General features: G+C 40.2%; 2 protein-coding genes across 2 annotated transcripts; both read right to left on the reverse strand.

Moving 5' to 3' along the window:
* Positions 1 to 5,458: 5,458 nt before the first annotated feature.
* On the reverse strand, positions 5,459 to 7,353 carry LOC138588740 (ras association domain-containing protein 8-like). The gene is made up of 2 exons (XM_069658990.1): positions 7,324 to 7,353; positions 5,459 to 6,118 (listed from the first exon to the last, which is right to left on the reverse strand). Exons 1-2 carry the CDS (start codon positions 7,351 to 7,353, stop codon positions 5,459 to 5,461), a joined length of 690 nt encoding a protein of 229 aa, XP_069515091.1.
* Positions 7,354 to 16,941: 9,588 nt separating this feature from the next.
* LOC138588777 (CUB and zona pellucida-like domain-containing protein 1) lies at positions 16,942 to 19,432 on the reverse strand. The gene is made up of 5 exons (XM_069659032.1): positions 19,422 to 19,432; positions 19,280 to 19,338; positions 17,706 to 17,896; positions 17,218 to 17,618; positions 16,942 to 17,065 (listed from the first exon to the last, which is right to left on the reverse strand). Exons 1-5 carry the CDS (start codon positions 19,430 to 19,432, stop codon positions 16,942 to 16,944), a joined length of 786 nt encoding a protein of 261 aa, XP_069515133.1.
* Between the last annotated feature and the right edge of the window lie 2,333 nt (positions 19,433 to 21,765).

The raw sequence follows: 21,765 nt of genomic DNA on the forward strand, positions 1-21,765 counted from the left end.
AGCATAAATAGGAATACCGTTCTGTTTAATGGCTATGCGGAACCCTAATCCAAACTGATATATTATGACGTCACTGATGAACAACCGACCTAGTAGAAAATAAATAATTAAGTTTATAGGTGGACGTGAATGTCCTTTCAGTTTGCCTCCATCAAATTGGATGATGTCAATGCTTGTATTGCTTTTAGCTCTTCTGTTGTTTTTATTGCCTTTACTGGTTTCTATCTCTCCTATTACTTTTACAGCTTTTATTTCTTTTTGCCTCATTTCCTTTCTTTTATCTCTTTTAGTTATTTTATTTTATTAACTCTTTCTACTTCTTCCTGCTTCGTCCCCTTGGTCTTGGTTGTGTGGGTTCTCCTGTTGCCTATTGGGTTTTGTGCTTTGCTTGTTCTGTGAGTTGCTTGTTTTGTGATTTGCAGGTTTTATGATCTGCTCGTTCTCTGCTTTGCTTTGCTTGCTTGGCTGTCAAAGCACTTTGTAAACTCTTGTTTTTAAAGGTGCTATATAAATAAAGTTATATATAATAGTTAAGCAAATTTAAACAAATCTTCATAACTGAAATATTGAACAGATACAGAACAGAAGAACAAAAGGCTAAACTAGACTAATATCACTACTGTGTATCTTGTGTAATTAATATTATGTGGTTGTTACATTTTTTGTCTGGTTAGCTATAGGTATCTGTATTAAGTGTTACTTTGAATGCTTCGGCCTACACTGAATTGATATAGCTTATAGAAAAAAGGGTTAGGACTAGATAAGTTTTTTTTCACTTCATCCTACAGCCTTTTCGAACAGACTTTAGTTATGAATTGAGACTCTTTAGAAAGAATGCGGTTATTGTGATTTGCCTGAATGGTTTTTTTTCCTTTATGTTGCCATTTAAACATGTTCGAGATAAATAAATGAAAGAATCATTTTAAAAAGATGTTGAATTTGTATATAACTTAACTGTTTAATCTGCATTAAAGCTTAGCGTTGTACGTTATTTGCTGCAACCGATTTCCATCAATTGTTTTGACTAGAAAAATATGGAATAAACAAATAAAAAGTCGGAGTGGTGGTGATGTTGGCGCTGTTTTGACTCTTACCCAGATTAATTAAATGAATTCATCCTTGATGTGGATTGATAAACAAATCCAGAGGTTATTTCTCCAAAATACATAATTATTACTTTATTCATATAGAACTTTTATTAACTATATAGCTTCATTTATTCCTGCAAGAATAAGGAATATTTATTTCAAAGTTGTTATAATTGTGGTTTATTTGTTTGTTTTGTAGTTTACGTTGAGTAGGGCCTAAAGAGCAGAATGAGCAGCGAGATTTACATGTGAAAATGCTCTCGTTAAATAAGTTGAATAAAAATCTCCTTTATGTCAAACAGGTCATTAAAGTGAGTCGTTGAGCAATATTGTAGTCATTTGATTTCAGCTACATTTCTATGGGCCAAACAGAGTTTTGATCTGCCTGCTACATTACGTCTCCTTCAGAGATACGCTACTGCCCCTGGCAAATAGTAAGCTTTTATTTTGGGGACATTTAAGTACTTTTGTCTTGTCAGATTTGGAGGCTACAGTTGATACAGTACATTGATACAGTTGTGGATTCAGTTTGTTTACCTGCAGCTGGAGCAGATATACTAGCTACCATTAGTAAACTCAGTGGTTAAAAGTAACCAAGTACATTTACCCGAGTGCTGTACTTATGCATTAATATGAGGTACTTTACTTTCTGCTCCTTTTATAGGCTACTTCTAAAGTACTCAACTACATCTCAGAGATAGACTGTGTATTAAACTTTTTACCCCACTACATTTATCTTACAGCTTTTAGTTACTTTTCATATTAATAATCAACGTTTGATATATAGATAAACTATGTGTAAGAAAAAATGTATTGGTCACCCATGGGTCATTCAACAATTGCCACCCAGCAGCACTTAAAGCTACAGCAGGCAACATTATCTCATAAGAATTTGGTTAAAATAACACATTTTGATCGTTGCATTTCCCTAATAATATCAAATTGAAATGATGTTGACTTGTGATCTGTGACTGTGAGCGCCTGCCCCTTTGTATCGAGTTTGTTAAAAAACTTGTCCGGTCTAAATCAAACAACCAATCAGCGTTAGCTTTCACGTAGCCACGTCACATAACCAATGAGAGCGACTCTATACAAACTAGCATCGTCCGGCTTCTACCTGAAGTGTGTCAGCAGCTCGCATGCAGCGGTTGTGTCAGTTAGGAGCTGTGGCAACTTTCGGTAAATTTCTTTTTGTGTTTTAGCTGCATTTTGTAGGATAAGGAATCGAATAAGAAAACCCTTATTGATCCCACAATGGGGAAATTTCCAGTGTTGAACAGCAGCAAAGAGACATGTCCACAGAATGTGCTATTTTTGCAGCAGTCAATGGCTAGTGCAGGTGCCTATGCCTGAAAAATAACTGTCAAAAGTGTCGAAAGATGTTTTGGGGCTTTAATCCTTTCGCAACAGCATATTAGGAATAACTACAGTTTTGCTGAAATCATCTGTTCTGTCCTGAATGCTTTGGTGTCAGTCTCGTGGTTGCTAAAGTTTGCCAAATGAATTTCCCTCAGGATCAATAAAGTACCTGTCTGTCTATCTATCAACCAATATCCGTTTCCTGTCTTACATTTAAACTGTTTTCTTTTTCACTTAGATGCTGTGATCAAAGCTGCGGGCGAGGACATTGACCCGTTTGGTAGGTTGGACCTCTTTTGTGAGTATTCTTTTTGGGAGTTGTAACGGTAGCTTAGAAACACATGATGTAATTCCGGCGAAAGACTTAGAGGCGAGCGGTTTGCTTCCTGTGCTGCCTTGCTGGGAGTTCACCCTCTCCTTCACTTCTTTGACCATGAGCCCCGTCACCTCCTCCGTGCTCCGGCAGCAGATGTCCTTTCGAACACCTCTGCATGAGTCAGTGACACCCAGAAACTTGTGGACTTGGTTTTCTGTGACTTGTTGAATCTAGGAGCTTCTGAATGATTTTGGCTGACTTTGCTGCAAGTCCCTCTTCTCCAATGCCTTATAAATGTATTTGGATAAGATCCACGCACATCTCGGAAACAATCTCTTTTATGTTTTTTGTCGTGAGACCCGTTTTCCAAACTGTCCCGCTGTGCTGCCGCCAGCTTGTCCAGAAACATGTGGATGTGGGACTAAGGGTCTCTGTTGGGATGACTGAAATGCTAAGTTCCATCTTTTGTTTGTTGGGCTCCGCTTTGTTTCTTTTAGCTGAGTTTGCGTCTTTAAAATGAACTAAATGTTTTCTGACAGGCTGGAACTCATTCAACTTTGCCTTCGTAGGTTCAGGTGTCTGTTGTGATTCTGCTTCTGTGACGCACCTAGAAAAACTGAGCTTATTCTTGTAACTCTTATTTATAATTTTATTTGTCAAAGGTTCAGAAGTTTTTGGAATGTAATTCTTGGATATAAATAAACGTTTTAAGTTTTGAAATTGACAAAAGGGACCCAGACAATAAGATAATAACATTAACTGCCACCTGTTGAAACACGATGCATCACAAAAACTAAATATAATTTTGCAGAACATATACTTAAAGAATGTTTCGAGGGATTTTTATTACAACACAAGTTCTTTCAGGAATAAAATGTTTAATTTTGCTTCGAGTTAATCATTCTCAAGTGTTTCTTGAAAAACAGCCACATCACACACAACAAGCCCGCTGCCAGTTCAGAGAAGGCATAATGACGGGCAGAAGGGCAGTCTGTCTCCTGAAGGGGGCAGCTTGGGGACATTTTAAGAGGTGGACCAAATTTTCTCTTCATTGTTATAAAATGTACTTCTTATAATAATATAAGTACAAAATATGGTCCATATTATAGAGGATGTTTAAAGCTGCTACAAGCAGCTAAACTGGACTCATTATCTTTTGCACAAACCGATCTACATATTGAAATATTGATATCTTTATATGTTTATAGTTTATAGCGTGTGTGTTGTTCTGAGGCACGTGTTCGTACCTGGACTGGGCCAGGGGTTAGTTTAGTTTAAGTATTACACACTCATGTAAGGACTTCTTTGTCAGTGACACTAGGTGCAGGGGTGCTGTTTCACTTGTTGTTCGGTTCAGTTAGTCTCGTTTAGTTAGTCAGGTTTTATTTCTATTGTGTTTTACTTCACTCTAGGTTAGAGTCCTTCTTTGGTAAACTAAGTAATTAAAGTAATAAATATGTTTGATATTTCTATTTCAAGTTTTCTGTCAAACATAATGAAAATGAAGTTATTCTAGAAATAATAAGGCCTAACATATTTAAACTTCTGGAAAATTGATAATGTATATAATGTAAGTGACATGTGCTTATGTCCCCTTATTTATAAATTCAATTGTTATAAAACCAAATGATTATGAAAACAACAATTGTCAGAAGACAAACAGCTCGCTCAGCCGATAGGCGGCTTCATTGAGTGTTTGTCCCGGCCGCTCACAGTGGATGTGTGATGTGTTACACAGAAAAAAACCCTCAGAACATCACAGCTAGCACCCTAAATTAAAAAAAAAGCAGCGAGGCGTTTTAAGCTGCAACAATCACAGAAAAAGCTGTGAAATCCTGGAGGGACTGCATGAAGTCGTACTGCTGTATTCCAGGTTGTAAATGGTAAAAATAAAGGGCACCTGCTAATTGTTATCATTTAATCACTTCTCCATAGATGAGCAACCGATGAGACCATTGATGGTGAAGGAGGGAAATCTGTCGACATATCAAAGCACGACATATTTTATAACCCATTAGCTACCTTTAGACTATCGCTAATGCTAGCATCTAAGCACTTCCTTCATTATGTTAGCCAGTAAGCACGTTAACTAGTTAAGCGCTTTGACGCCCTCTAATGGAGCGCAAATAAACTGCATCATGAGCTGAACTGAAACAGTAAATACACACGAACCGTTTTCAAAAATAAAACAAACACTTTTAATAAATGTGAAAGTTTAATGATCAATAATTTACAAATCTGATCTCATGTCACAGGTTCAATTAAGATATATTCATTTTTGTGAATAGCATCAACATTATTTTTATCCACTCTATAATTTGAAGAGATAATCTGGCAGTGACTGACACACACACACACACACACACACACACACACAGTCAGACAGACAGACAGACAGACAGACAGGCACACGCACACACACACACACACACACACATAGACAGACAGACAGACAGACAGGCGCACACAGACACACACACACACACACACACACACACACACACAGTCAGACAGACAGACAGACAGACAGGCGCACACACACACACACACACACACACACACACACACACACATAGACAGACAGACAGACAGACAGGCGCACACAGACACACACACACACACACACACACACACACACACACACACACACACACACACACACACACACACACACACACACACAATTTAGCATTGGCTAACAGCTCGATCCTCTCCAGCTCCTCCATCTCATCCACTGTTGTGCTGTTTTGACCTTCAGGGCCTCCGTACTGACCAGATGTGAAGACATACCTCGTTCTGTGTTTATCTCATCCTGTAACTGTCTCTCCCAGTGTTCTCTGTTCATCAGCTCTGTCTGGTTCTGCGTCAGCCGCTGCTCCAGCTCCTCCAGTTCCCCGGCTGGGACCGGATTCAGACCAGCAGACGATCTGTCCCGCTCCCAAACATCCGTCTCCCTCTCCGGAGCTTGAAGCTGAATCTCCAGGTCTTCTAGCCTCTTCTGTTGCTGCAGAATCTGCCTAAACACCTCTTCTTTAGAGGAGGAAGAAGGAAGAGCATTGACAGTGTTAAAGGGATCAAGGAGAGACACCAGGGAAGCTCTTGGTTCCGGGGAGGCTCGAGGCGATGGAGACCAGGCCCTGTTTGATTTCATCCTCCTGGGACTTGTTGACGGACCCAAATTGAAGGTGAGAGCTTTGTGTGGCTTTGTGCGGCCTTTAAGGGGCTCTGGTTCTGATGGTCTGGGCAGAGGATGAGCCTCTCTGGTGGGTGTGTCCCTGCCATCACTGAGGCTGGGACCCGTCCTCCGCAGAATTAACTGGACCTCTGCAGCCTGCTGCCCCAGCTGAGCCAGAAGCTGCAGAAAATACAAGCAGGAAGGGAAGGTCAGACCACAACATGAAACAGGACTGCAACCCAGGTCTGAAAGATGAACATCCTGTGTTGTTTTTCCCATCAATGGCTACTACTACTTCGCTAAACAGGACTTTCCCGTTCTTTTTACTACGTCACTTACAATACAGTAAGTTAGAGGCCCAATGTATCTCATGCAGAAGCTAAAATGCCAAACGGACTGTTTTTTTACCTGGGGTGGCACAAGAGAAAAGACTGTAGGATCATTTATATCAGGGTATATGCCTTTGGACGTGTGCTCAGCAAATCTCACAGACGGTCATTTATGGGGCGACACCTGCGAGCTAGTTCAGGCAGACAACTCGAGCTGCACTGATTTAATAATTGATATCGTCACTTCCACATCACCTGACAAACACTTCCTCCCAATTAGCGGTCTATTTTAGCTGCTTAAGATTTCCCGTCTCTCCCTCTGCTCTGTCATTGCCATCGCTGCCCTGCACCATTACTGCGCTCTTACTTTCAGCCCCACCACCACCCCAGCATCCACCTGCACGTCCGAATGGGGGGTTCAAGATGTTATCTCATCACTCCTCAATTTCAGCATGTAAAATAAATCGGCGAGGAGTGATGAGGTCGGAGCCTGGACGCCAAACACAAGCTGTGTTCTGCTGCTGCAACAAACATTTCAAACTATAACAAAGTGAGTTGTCTGACTGAAATATATTTCATAGTCAGAAACAAGAAAATCCATCTTTTGGTAAGTTCAAAACCTTTTTGGAAATTCCCGTCTACCTTTGACCGTCCTGTACCTGCGCCTCTGCTACCTGAGTGAGTGGGCACAGCCTATATACACATCTGGACTTCTACAGATGTCTCATCCCTGTATAAGTGTGATCTGAGTGTGTGATATGGAAACCAGTAAAACTTTTCCAGAATAAAACATAGGACTGTAACTCCGACCTTTGTCTTTATTCTAACAGACGTGTCATTGAGTTATTTCTAATCTTTGATCTAGACTACCTTTAGGGAAAGTCGGTATTCCTCCAAACCAAACCCTCTACAGATTCCTATCTGATAAAGCTCATTAGAATATGTGAACAAGCCTGTGTCGAAAGAAAAACTGAGCCACTTACCAACTGATTGTGCAAGAGCTATAACGACATCCTGGCAGGAAGTGTTCAGTGACAGGCCACACACCACTCTGACCACACCCTCCAGCCACACCTTCAGCTCCATCACTCTGTTCCAGCACTACAAGTGATCTGCAAGGAGACAGACGGAGACATCTGAAAACTGTATGTGTAATGCAATTTCAATAGAAAACAATATATATCCATTTAAAACATGAAATCAATACACGCATTAACCATTCAGGAAACATAAGCTATGAAAAGACCCCAAAAATAAAATCCACACCACTGGAGTTTGGTGATGTAGGATATACATGTGAGGGTTTTACATTTGTCTCTAGTCAGAGGTTTAGTTTGTTGTTTCTTCTAGTTTTAATAAAGCTTGCGGGCAATATTGCAAATCAATGGACAGGACTGATATATTGCATTATTGAATTTTAATATTGTTTTTGCATCAAGTGATAAAGTACTTTGTTTTGCAGTGGAGGAACAACTACTCCGAGTCATTACCAAGTAAAACAGTCAAGAGCAAATATGCTCCTCCTGTGTGAAAAATTGTACTTAAAATATCAAAAGAAGGCTAGTTATTATGCAAATGACTTGACATGTATTAAATTGTAGTAAAATACAATATTTCTCTGAATTATAATAAAAATACATGAAATGTCCCCAGAAACCTCCAGAAGGGTTAGTGTCAGGTAAGTGCGCGAACAGCTGAGCTACAGATACACCCTGACTCTGACTTCTTTTTACCTTCACTGATTTTACAATCAAAGACCAATTTTGGGGCTCAGTAAAAGAGTTAAAAAATGTTTTTCATTAGTTGATTTTCGTTGATGGAGTCAAAGACTGTATTCACTGTTTCTTTTGCTGCGTTTTCAGAAAGTGTGAACCAACATTACATACATGTTTATTAAGTTTCCATTACTCTGTTGAAATATTTTGTGTGTAGAAGACTGTTACTATCAATCAAGCAATCAATCAAATTTTATTTGTATAACGCCGAATCATAACCCAAGTTATCTCAAGACACTTTAGAGCAGGTCTATACCGTACTCTTTGTTATGACTTACATAATGAAGAAAGAGCCAGAATAGAAATATAAAAAATGTAATGTATTTAAAATAATATATTGCCCCTGTAGATTTGTAGCTCTCAGCTCTTTTTATTCAAATGTTAAAAGTTAGGGTGGTGTGGTTGTCCAGAAAAGTCCGCTTAATTTAGCCTGCTAAACATAAAAATTGTCACGAAATATCAATAAAAACTAAACACACTTATTTATGTCTATAGATGTATGTATGTGTTTGGTGTTGCTTTAAACCGTCATACCTGAAATCAAAGCAAAACAACATTAAATGCAGCCTTTTACACTCTGGGATAAAATATATCACAACCGTTTAAATCTGTTTAACTTGCTCTCGTATGGATTACAGCACCACACGCTGTCTCTACAGAGCGACTACTGCCACCTGCTGGCGGACACAGAAACTGCACTAGAGCTACTGTAGCCGAGAGCAGGTGAGTTTTTCAGGGACTTAAATGTGCCAGAATGTATTTAAAGTAATTAGGACAAACAAATGATGAGGATGGGGACACTTTAGGGGGTTCATGGTATGAATACAATTTTAAATTAGTTGTAGGATATTTAAACCAGTACTGTTATACCTTAACACTAACGCATATTTAACACTCAAGTTTCAAGTTGTGATTTCAGTTATTTTTTTGAGTAGGGCAACTGACATGAAAGAAATTACATTAGTGTCTATTTTGAAATTTTTATCACATTTTATTGTTAAAAATATTAAAGACAATATTCCACTTTTATTACTAACTTAACCTGCACATTAAAAATACAAATAAACAATACAGCACACTTATAGTTACAGTAAAAATGGCCAAAAAACCCCAAATATATAAGCAAGTTTAACTTTGATGCAGCTGAATTTGACAAAATGTTGTTTAAAAGTGTGTTTTTAAAAATGTAAGCTGCACATTGAGGCTCTACTCTTTATTTACCATTGCCATGGGGAGTAATATTATCTGCACTTGATTATGTTTTCATTTCCCAGCCACGAGAATCAATGAAATATGCTTTTTGCTTAACAACAGACATAACAATTGACAGGCTATATGATTTAGTAATAAACTAATGATGTACTGTATCTATAATGAAACAATGTTGACACCATAAACTGAGAATCTGAGCAGTTTTTTTTTAAAGATAAAATCACAATGATATTGCTTTAAATCATTTGAATATTCAGTTTGACCCGTTGCTTCTTTTTTGGTTTTGATTTCTTCTATTGACATTTTTTTACACTTTTATAACTTTACTAATGTTTCAAAGCCCATTTCGGTTGTCAAAAGGCCTCTGACAAGATTGAATGTGTCCGCTGTAAAATATGAGGAGAGTTCCCCCCCCCAAGTGTGATCGTTTGTCAGACACAGAGGCAAAAACCAAAATATATTTAATGCTGCTGCTGACACAGCCAACAACATGTTCACATCTAAGTTCTAGAACCGTTTCTAGTGTTTTATTTAAATACACATTGTAGATCACTGACAACTCTACAGTTTTTAATGCAAACAAAGATATTGTATGAGAAATTTAAGTTTTCAAATTTTATTTTTATTTTTTCACATTTTTTAGGCAAATTATTTTAAGTGTGGGAAGAAACCAAGTGTGGCTGGTAGCACAGAGAAGAAGCTGGACATGATACAGGACTTCATTTTGATTAGATTTTTTCAGATTTTTTAATTTAACTTTTTTTTGCTAAATTATTTTAACTGTGGGAAGAAACCGAAGCGCTCGGAGTAAACCCATGCCTACACAGGGAGCCTCCTCACAGCAATGGGGTCAAGGCTCTGATGTGAACCTTCACCTCCTTGCTGCGAGTTAAACACTGACGCCCTGTGGGGCCTTAAGTCCTGCATCATGTCCCACCTACCCAAAGAAAAATCCCATGATGACTAGCTACGTTGGAACATGGCAGTGAACGGCTTGGCCACGGTCTTAAAGACGGATCGGAAGAACCCTTTGATGCCGGTTTTCTTCTTTGGAGCCTCCAGATGTCTCTTTAAGGTTCCCACTATGTGCTGCATGACCGTCTGTTGCTGCAGCAGCATGCTCCTCCAGATCTCCTCTGCACCTAGATCTTTACACAGCTCCTTGTACACTGCCTTCGAAGTCTTATTAATGGTGTCAATACTAAGACTGACCTCGATCTTGGAGCCTTCCATCTCTGCCATGAGCAGCTCTGTCATTATTCGGAGGTGTTCTTTGAAGATGTCATTGGGCTGGTAAAGCTTAAGTTTTTTAAGAATCTGATATGCCAGCCCTGACACCATAACCTCACAGGTCAGTTTGTCCCATTTTAGTCCTTCCGTCTCACCTGTTGCTGGCTGTGCTGTCTCCTTTGCTTTGTCAATGACAGCTGGCTCATCAGTGACAGAAGCTGGTGCTGCGGTTAACAGGGGTGTCGTCTGCGTTTCTTCCTGTAACCAAGAAGCTTTACGTCCTGAGAGACTTTTCACAACTCCCTCAATCAGCCTCAGAGCACCAGTAGACGGGTGTGTACTCCTCTCATACTTCCCCGCCTGCTGGTTGAGCCAGTTCCACATCAGCTTCATAAGCCTGTCGAATTCGGTGCGAATAAAACCCATGATGTGCACCTTTTGTTTCTTCTGTGGGTTCAGATTATTGAATATGAATTCACCCAGCATCTTCTGTGTGAATTCATGCAGACCGTTAGTGATGTCTCTGGCCATTCTCCTGAACAGACACATCACATCTGTGCCCGCTCTCCCGTCCTGTTCTTCTTCTGGTGGGATCATGTCCTCCACCAGGCAGTCCACGCCGTCGATTAGCAGCTTCATCGATGTTTTGTCTTTCTTTGGTAAGATGTCTTGGAACACTCTCTGAAGCTTTGCCACGACGTTGAGGATTGACTTCTTGGCAAACTTTTGGATGAAAAAGGCCTCTATTCTTCTCAACACCTTTGTCCAGCAGGATGTTGGTTCAGATGAGATCACTGACTCACATCTCCAGTGAGGTGGGTCTTCAGACTCCAGTTCAGCGTTGGCCATAATAACTTCCACAATGTCAGAAGCTGCCTGGTCTGTGTCTTTGTCAGAGCTGGACACAAGCAGGCCTAACTCTTCCTTTGAAACCTCATTATCACCATCAAAGACAGCGATATCATTTGTTTGGGCCTCCAGGATTGACTTGATTCTTTTAAAAGCTGTGGCTTTCAAGCTTTTCATGGGAAGAGTCCTTGGTGATTCATCCTCCACCAGTGGCGTTACGGGGGTCTGATATGACCCCCTGGTTACATCCAGCTCCTCCTCCTTCTCCTCCTCCTGCTGCTGCTGTGTCTCTGGTTCCTCTGATGTCTGAGATTCATCTTCGTCACTTGACTCAGGCAGGAATGACATATTCTTTTTTATATTTTCCAGAATATACATAACGCATTTTGCAATTTTCTTCAGTCTTCGGGTGAAAGCCTTGGACACGCCGCCCCGCTCGGAATTCACCCTCTCCGTCACTTCTGTGACCACGAGCTCTGTCACCTCCTCCGTGCTCCGGCAGCGGATGTCCTCTCGAACACCCAACACCTCCGCGAGAGTCAATGGAATAGAGTCACCCACACACTCGCGGACTTGGTCCTCCGTGACGCTCTTCTGGGATTTGCTGGATCCACAAGAGCCTTTTGCAGTTTTCGGCCGACTCTGCAGTGAGTTCCTCTTCTGCACCATCTCATGAATGTATTTGGATAATATGCTAATAATATCCACAACCATTTCGGAAACTATCTCTTTTACCTTTGTTCCGTGGGATCCACTCTCCAGATCGACCCCCTGTTCCACCGTCAGCTTGTCCAGAAACCTGATGACAATCGGACGAAGTGTCTCGGTTGGAATGCCTGGAATGTGGAGTTCCATCTCCTCTTGTGTGTTTTGGCTCTGCATTGTTTTTTTTTAGTTGAGTTCGTGTTTTTGAAACGATGCAGACTAGTTGCTGCCGTGAGAGCTAAGGGGATCCCTTTAAACAAATAAACAAATGTATGTCTTCTGACAGGCTGGAACTAAAATAACTTCTGCTGTTGTGACGCACTGAGAAAAACGGACCTGTACACCACTTCAGTTTATAACATTTCACTTCAAAGGCTGGCTTTGATGTCTTGACGTTGACGATGACGTCATTGGGAAAGTTCTTAGAATGTAATTCTAATATGGTTGGACTGTCATGACGTCATATAAAATGGCTTTTTTTTTTTTAAATTAAAAAAATATATATATTTATTTATTTTTAAACTTTATTGAGATTTGAAATTGACAAAAGGGATCCAGATAGTAAGGTTATATTAACTTCTATCTGATGAAACATGATGTATCACAGAAACTAAATATAATTGTGTGAAGTGTATCAGTGAAGGAAGTTCTTCATAAAATGTTTTGCTTTATTTAATTTTTTTTCTCATGTGTTGAACATTCCAAAAAGGCACAGTTCTGAACAGACAGTTTTTGTATTTTTTCAAATCCAAACAAAACCAGGACCACAGACTCCTTCAGTTTGATCAGTTCATAGAAGGCATTAAGATAAGTCTCCAGAGGGGGGCAGTAAAGGGGCATTTAAGGTAGTGGACCAATTGTCATCCTTATTGCTCTAAAATTAACTGTCTAAGGAAGCTTAAAGAATAATGACCCCTCCCAAAAAATGGACTTTAATTTCCTAAAACAGCAAACATGCCTATGCGGGTGTACTGTGAAAAAAATGTGGTTTAACCAGGGAAGTTTTTACCCATTTTTACAGCATTATTTGCCCCCATGTGGGTTTTCTGTTGGCGGCCCACAGAAAGCCTTCTTGTCACAGAACTAATGAAACAAATCTCTCTTTCATATAGCCTATTTATAGTAATATATCACATATTGTAAAAAAATAAAAAAAATAAAAAAGGCCCTCTGTTGCAGTTCATACTTGTCAGAAGATCACCGGGGGAGCTTCCCACTGGGGCCTGAAGTGTAACAGTTATGTTAACCACAGATCTTTTAATTAAGTCCTGTCCTTTTCTTTTGTGCTTTCTTTATTGTCACTTATGAACCTCAACTGTCAAGGGAGAATGTGGCACACACTCACTATCCCTTCTGCATGTGTGTCTCCCTTACGTCACAGAGATGTGTGTGCATGTGTAAATTGTCCCAAGATGAATGAAAGTTCATGGTGAATGAGATGCTTGAATGCTGCTGTCCGCTATTTTAACTGGCGTTGTGGCGTTATTTTTGGCATACTGCACATTTTGCTTTTGTTTGCATACTGCATACTTTATATAGTAGGCTACATGTTGGAGCCAAAATGTGATTTTTTTCTGTCTTTCATTTCTCCTGCCATGAGAACTTCTGTTACTTAGATCGTTTGTGGGGATCATTTTGTATTTATTTGGAATTTGGTAACTGAACACTAATTGGAGCCTTGTTCTGTATAGGGCTTCAGGTGATTGCTGGCAGGTGTGGATTGAAGCAAACAGTTTTGGACGGATTATTGGACATTGTGATTTCTGAAAACGTGTTTAATAATAGGATGTGATATTTTAAAGGGAAGAAATATGTGGACATTCGATCTGTTACTTTGGCTGGAGCACGAGTCCGAAACTTCCACAACTTGCACCTCGACGTTAGTGTGTATTTAGATAAAAATTAGTTTGTATAAATTAGGCACTAACTACATTTTAGTCAAATCAGTATGTACTGCTAGTATAGTATGGAATTTGGAGTTTTTATAGATGCTCACGTCATAAGAAAGCTCCTGGACCCTGTGAGGAGTAACTGCAGATGTTCCCTGAAGCTTGGATCTGGGCATCCTCCAGGCAGACCACCATGGTGGACAGTTTTAAAGTCCAGCCTGAAATCCAACTTCAGCCTCGACTGTTTTCCTCCTTTGTCCCTTTGCTTCAGGTAACATCACATGAGCCTGTGAGTACAACATTTTATTGTTCTAACAAGACTATGAGTCATTCTAGTTTAGTTATGTTGTTGATTTATATTTTGGTGTTTTGATATCATGTCCTTTTTTCCTCGGTCACTTTGTCTCTTGTTGTCATGAGTTCTTATTGTTTAGTTTGTATATTGTGTTCCTGTCTTGGTTTAGTCTGGTTTAGTTGTGCATTTCATGTAGAGAATTTCCTGTTTTACTTTGTAGTCCTGTCAGTCCTGAGTTTGGTTCCTAGTGTTTCCTGTTTTATTTTGTAGTTCTTGCCCCTTGTATGTCATGCCTTGTTTTACTTCCCTCCGTTGTTCTGTTTCCCGCCTTTCAGATTGTTTTCACCTGCCCTTGATTGTCTCACCTGTGTCTAATTAGCTTCACCTCCCAGGTTTATTAAGTCTTTGTGCTCCCTTGTGTCAGTGTCGGTTCGTCTTCATCTTTATCCCGAATCTTTGTCAGTGATCCTGTTACCCGAACCTGTACCTGGACTTTCTTGTGACTCCCTATGTTTCTGTTGGATTTTTGGTTTTACCTTTCAGTTGGATATTTTTGTTGGATTTCTACCTGGACTGTTTCCCAGTAAGCTTTTGTTTGTTGCCCTTTTGTCTTTTGTTAATTCAACTTTTGTTTGGTCTGCACCTTGGGTCCTCTCCCTTTTTGTTTTAGTCCAAACCCATCATGTTTCAACAGACTATATTATTGTTTTGTATTGTGTAGCTGTCTAAGGTGAAGCAATAAAGAATTTTTTTGCATGAAATTATGGCCTTCAAAAAGATTTTTATTTAAACTATTGTGATTACAAAAGACAAAAGTCAGCAATCAAGTGACTTGTCTTAAACTGTAACATGACATAGTTAGAAGCAGATGTGAAGCTTAATCAGATCCCACAACGACAAGAAACAACACTGAACAATCACCCAGCAGCTGCAGTGATAGATGATCAGAGTTCATTGATATAAAACTTATTTCCTGGTTTCCCATTTCCAAAGGTACACATCTCTCCTCCTTCAGGTTACACACCTGTGGACAAATCTATTTTAATTTGCACATAATTAGATACATGAACACCCAAATCCCTCAGCAGACATAATCTAAATAACTGCTTATATTCCAGTGTAATTAATATGGAATTGTTTCTCTGCCCACACTGCTGCCTTAAGTTTCAAGTGTGGGCAGAGGCTGGTATTTCACCCCTGATATTTTGGCTTTGTACACGGCCACTCCGCTGATCATGCCAACAGCTGCAAGAAGACATCCAGCGATGAAAACCAGGTTGAGATTCAGGTTGATCCCTGGAGAAAGGAGAAGCACAACTTGAATCTGATCATGTCCAAACTGGGAGTCAAACAAGGCAGGTGTGCTGTGAAGAAAGCACTTCCTGTTTTCCTACCTGGGCTTTCTGTCCCGTCTAATGCTGATCTCACTGATCTCTTCAGGTGCAGGGGACCCTGGGAAATGAAGTGCGCCGTACTCTGGGTGACAGCCGCTCTCTTAGGCTTGTAATTGCGGGGATTATTGGACAGTGTGGGGTTGAGGCATCCCTGCGAGCACCTGGTGTTGGGGTCTCCTGCTTGACACATCAGGACTGAGCAGCTGATGTACACCTGAATACAACAGGACATGTGCTCGTTATGTCAGGAAATTAACTGTTTTCAGCAGGATCCCTGAGAGGCAAGATACAACAAGAAAACTGTGGTCATCCATTTGTAAGTCATGGAAATAAATGTTTTGCAGCACAATAAGTTCGCAGGATAACTTCTCTAAGTTACTTTTTCTAATCTATGAAAATATGTCAGAAATTTGCCAGATGAAATAAAATAAACATCCCATTTTCCGACATATTTGTGGGTGTAATCTTCATTTTTCACAGCTACCCCATGTACTACTGGACTTTGTTTCTGGACTGAAACAATGACTGCATACAAAGATTGACAAGGCGTCTCACTGTACAACAATGAGGGCAAAATATCCCCTGGGGTAGGTACTTCCATCTTGTACATTTGGAGCAATGACTGTATATAAAGATAGACAATGTGTCTCTCTATCTGCTCTCGTTGTACAAAAGTGAAGCCAAAATAACCCCGCAGTGGGCGCTGTCATCTGGCACATTTGGAGCCAGAGTCTGCACAGTAGAGACGGGCTGGTGGAGCCGCGGTATTGACATACCGCCCCTACCTCTAACCAGAACACACCTTTACCCGATCAACAAAACAACAAATATCCCTCATGTGTAGTTAACAGCAGAACAGTTCAGTGACTGTAGTGTTAGTGTTACTGTTAGTTATATCTCCTGTCAATCATGAGGCCACGCCCCCTTTTATAGCATCAAATAACTAATTCAAAGTAAACTTGTCAGAAAAATGAACACTGTGACATAAATCAGCATGATAAGAACTAACTATAATGACAGAAACCATGTTTGAGAAAAATGTTTTTGACGTGTATTTTGATTTTATAGTTTGACTCATGTCCCATCTGTTAACATGGAGGAGGCGGGCTTTATGAGCTATACTGCAGCCAGTCAGCAGGGGGCGACAGAGAGGGTTTAGCTTCACTTTAGGGAGCTGTCATGTCGGCCATCTTTTTATAAAGTCTATGGACTGAAAGCATTGATATTTCAGTGTCCCCATGCACTGTACAAACAACTTAGACATCATTTTATAAATTCCGTTAGATTAAAAAAAACCCAATTTGAGTTACTTGAGTTTCTCCAGTCTAACCACAAAGTGCATTCTTCACCTGGTCGTGTAAGCCAATGAACTTGAAGGCCTCCATGCTGAACCTGAACTGTCTGCTATGGGCAGGAGAATGGATTCTAACAGTTGAGTCCACGTTGCACCTGTCAGAGCAAATAAAAAAGTTCATGGGCAGAGGAGTTATTGTTTTGAGAGTGTCGATAAAAGCAGAAGATAAACAGAAAAAAACAAACAAAAAAACACTCCCTAACTGGAATCAGAGCTTACAGAGCTTAGGGGGCGTACTCATGCCTACCCATTATCAATGATGGGGTAGGTTGGCCGGTAGTTGGGGTTGTCATATGGTGAAGCTCTGCAGGACTCCACAAACAGCTCGGTGTTGCTGACTGAAGACGTGGCCTCGATCTGCATGTAGATCCTGCTCCCTAAGCCGTACTCCAGAGGGTAAGAGCTCGGATCCATCATGGTCTGGAACTGGGCGTTAGGAAAGAACTCAAACTGGTACGTGAACTTTCCAAAGCCTTTCTCCCACACTGTGGTAATATTTCTGTGTGCTGTGAAGGCCTGAGTCACGTTCCCCCGTTTGGGGTACTGACAGTAGAACTTAACTTCCAGCAGGTGTTTCCTGGTGATCAGGTTTCTGCTGTTGTCAACTGTGCTGATTTCATTCTTAAACTTTAGGTACTCGTCATCTTCCTGCAGAGTAAGAGGATATGCATTCAGTCCTCACACTGTTAAGAAGGAAAAAGCAACAACTAAAAAAGGAACAAATGACCCCGTTACCTCGATCTGAGTGCCGCAGGCATTGAGGGGGATGATGGCGATGACATGAGTGCTGTTTGAGTGTGTCTGCAGGCTGCAGACGACGTTGGACGGGTCATTGAGCTGCAGATGATCCTCATGTAGTCTGGGAAACGTTGATTTGTCAACCTCTCCTCTCATTGTGGACTGCTTGCAGATCACATTAGCTTCCACTAGAGCAAGAGATGTGCAATCCCTTTTATTTTCATTGAAAAACACACATTATGTTGAGAGCTACGCATGTTTTAAAAAAAGGATCATGTGTAATAAAGCCAAAACCATATTTTTAACACGAAATTGCTCCAAGTTTGTCACACGTCAAAACCAAAGACAAACCCAAATGCACGACTCAGAGACCAGAGTTCACAAAAAAACAGTTTCTTTACTGAAACAGTAAACAGGTTACAAGGACAAAATATCCAGGCAGGCAAACCAAGTTAGAGGGATCAGACTGAGGCAGAGTCGGGAAACAGGCAGGGTCGATATCAGGATCAAAAACGGATAATAAGGCAGGATACAAAAACGCTGGAAGGTATAGGTACGAGACACTATGACAATCTGGCAGAGGGTGAGTGGGGAAGCACATGTTAAATAGTGTGGGGAGTGATTAGGGAATGAGGAGCAGGTGAGGTGAGACTACAGGTGAAGGGACTTGTCTAGATGAGGTAGGAGTGGTTAGGAGGTGGAGCTGGAGAGGAGGCGGGGTGAGTGAACTAAGGGTGAGGGGAGCTGAGAGATGAGAGTGACCGGGTCTGAAATGAGAGAATTAGTAAACAGAATATTGCAGACAAACAGAATGAATATTGCAGGTGTATAACTAAAACCATGACAAAGTTACAGTATGGATTTTTCTGAAGTGGGCTTGTATGAGGTACCATTAGTCAGTGCAGTGGTTGTCAAACGTTTTCAATCATTTCTCCAGCTCAGTGACCCCTGACCAGCACAGGAAAGTTATGGTAGAAAAAAAGTGTATTTGAAGACCAAAAACGTCTATACTGAAAAACACTTCATGAGGTCCGAGGCTTCATGCAGCTGTTGATCTAATTTAAACCCTTCCCAGCCTCTGCGCTGTTTTTGTTGGGAGAAAATTAAGCAAGGGTTGTTTTTGCCTGTATTTTTTAGCTGTATCACTTCAACGATTCAAACCAAGAATCCATTTTGTTGATTGTCATTAAATATCAAAACTGCCTTTGGCTGATTTAACAACATAACAAACTTGATGTTATCGTGTTTGCTGTGACAGTTGACGGTCTACAACAGTTAACAATTGCACTGAAAATAAGAAAATTACAAATTAATTACAAAAGTACAATTATTATAGGAATTAAACATGACTGTACCTTTTTTAATTACCTTTTTTATTTCAATACCGTTTGCAGTTCTCCAAAATACCTCTTGCTGTATTAGTACACCTGCAGAAACTCATATAGGCTAATGTAAACCAGGCATGTAGCCAAAGCATTAAGCATCATTATGTATATGTGCATCTATATTCATACCATTACAGCTTAAGTCACACTACAAAATGTTGATGCTTAAGTAGTAAATAGACTGACCTGTCCTCTCTCCAACGTCGACCACAACACACCTCATATCTGACTGATAGACGTTGGACCTGAAAAACATCCGAGGAACACTGAACACTTAAACTGTGGAGAGAAATGTAGCTGATTCATCATGAACATCATTAACAGGTACATCGTATACATCGTTGAATTTTATTTTTGCACAATTTACAATACACAAAAAGACAAAGATAACATGTAACAATATACAGTGAAGGGATTGACAGAAAACCCAATGGGCTTATTTAAAGTCTCCACTGAAATAATGTTAGAAATTTCACAATTTTATAAAGAACACAAAATTAGCACAGGGAAATAATATAACAACATATGATGGCAAACGAATAATATATATACTGTATATTGACAACAATAATACAACTAGTATCAAATTAAAATTTAAAATAGAGATTGTCAGTGTGTAGTGTGTATGTATGTGAGTATGTGTTTTGAGAATACTTGAGGTAAACAAATAAAACATGGATACATGGACAACAATGCATCAAAAGAGTAGTTTGAAGACAGCAGTTAGATGGTCTTTACGGCAACATTTTATGAACAATTTTTTTAAATGTCATAAAAGCCATTCCAAATACCTCAAAATCGTATGGAAAATTGACCTCTGCAAGTGAGAAATTTAAGATCTGAACATTCTGGAGGACCAACATTTTGCTCACAGTGCATTGTGTCTGTCACTTCTCCTTGGCCAAGCTATATAAACTCTTCAATCTCCTGAGTCTTCTTCCGTTTCTGGTTTGTCAAGCTACACAAATTCCCTCACAGTTAGCATAATAAAGAGCTGTAAAGGTAACATTGTGTCTGTCATTCCTGTTATCAGGCTGCAGAATTACAGATTATGGGCCGTAAATGAGGCTATGCAATGACCGACCTGTGTAACAAGTTGCAAAAGGGTTTTAATTTTTGGTAAGGCAAAATTGATCTAACGCTCTACTTTTCTCAGGAGGTAACGCAGTAACGTAACAAGTTACTTTTAAAAGTAACGTTACCACTGCTACCAAACCATCGACCTCTAGTGCTGTGTCTTGTGAATATAGCTCCCTATTCATAATCATGTGTATGTCAGCAGCTTTTGCACTCTCATTGCACTTTTGTCCATCGTCTCCTGTCCTGTGTTATTGTTGTGTTTTTAAATAATGTACACTACCAGTCAAAAGTTTGGACACACTTTCCCATTCACTTGTATGAGAAAATGTGTCCAAACTTTTGACTGGTAGTGTATATATACTTAAATCTTTATCTATAGGCCTGTACATAGCAGTTTTAGTTTTTGTTACCTTTAATTAATTAATTAATTAATTAATGTTACTTGTATTCTTGAATAAAATTCACTGAGATCAGGCATTTCAGGAAATGATGGCTCCAGTTACATCAATTATCTAGAGCAGAAAGACATTCACAGCAAAACTTGCTCCCAAGTGGCTCAGCACTTACCGTGTTGTGGCTCGAGTGGGTCCTGTTAACTGTGACGTTGTGATGTGGGACAGTGGAGCGGACAGGAAGGTGGTGCATGTCGCCCGTTTAAAGTCCTGCTATGCCACGGACAAAAAGACAAGGTGGACAAGCAGCCACTCCTTTATGAGGAGGTATCCATGAGGTCTTCCTGGGCTTCCCTGGAGAAATGGACACAAGTAGGAGGACGATGAGGACAGAGGACAGTCTGCTGGAATGCACTTTTTTGTAAGGGGGAGACCCCAAATGCGATAAATGGCTGACCATTGGATATCAACATGGCGCACACTCACAGCACTCTTGTACAGCAGGAAGAGGTTCAGTCCATTTGTGTCCAACTGCCAGACCTACGTAGTCTTCTATTTTCTTAATTCCTCTGTCCCCACAAACTGGAATCATCCCACCAATTTACCCTCCAAATCTACGTTACCCCTCGAATCTACTATTCCCAGTAACATTATAGCGCAACAAGTATAAATATACACTTCTAAGTTTAATCCAAAAGGCAACTGGACTTGGTTGAAGTTCTTCAAGACGTCTTTAACGTTAGCTGTGAGTTAGCTGAACCAAGTACACCTCTGGTGTTGATGGGTCGTTAAGCTCACATGATCCTGAGTGTGAGTGTGATCTCAGCTGGGGCATCACACCTGTGGTGTGGCCACTATGTGACGCACAAAAAAGATGTGGTCACATTTTGTTTGTGAAGTATGTACCTGATTGTGATGATCACGTGTATTTCAGCTATTGCTGATGAATTATTCTCTGTGTTAAAACACACTTATCTAGTTTTTGTGGACTTGTTAACCTTGTGCAATACCCAGCAGCGTCAGAAGGTGGCAGCAGGACGTTGGACAGCCGACCAGGATCCCGCTTTGCACTCTTGTTGACCCTCTCGCTATTCTGCTACGAGGATCAATGCAGCAACAGCCTTACGTTGCCCTGTCTGCTCATTATACCTTTTAAACAGGTTAGTGTCATGTATAAGCATGAAAAACACACAAGAATGG

This window comes from Semicossyphus pulcher, unplaced genomic scaffold, assembly GCF_022749685.1.
Source record: "Semicossyphus pulcher isolate SPU_LCO1_2020_fin unplaced genomic scaffold, fSemPul1.0.p SCAF_1, whole genome shotgun sequence".
Taxonomy (NCBI): Eukaryota; Metazoa; Chordata; class Actinopteri; order Labriformes; family Labridae; genus Semicossyphus; species Semicossyphus pulcher.

Bases quoted from the DNA above. Each gene is read 5' to 3' on its own strand.
- LOC138588740 (XM_069658990.1), bottom strand. From the start codon at position 7,353: ATGGAGCTGAAGGTGTGGCTGGAGGGTGTG. The intron at 6,119-7,323 runs GTCAGAGTGGTG...TATTTTCTGCAG, and splicing joins AGGTGTGGCTGGAGGGTGTG to CTTCTGGCTCAGCTGGGGCA.
- LOC138588777 (XM_069659032.1), bottom strand. The intron at 17,897-19,279 runs GTCAGTCTATTT...CTCTTGCTCTAG, and splicing joins CGACGTTGGAGAGAGGACAG to TGGAAGCTAATGTGATCTGC. The intron at 17,619-17,705 runs GTAACGGGGTCA...CTTACTCTGCAG, and splicing joins CCTGCGGCACTCAGATCGAG to GAAGATGACGAGTACCTAAA.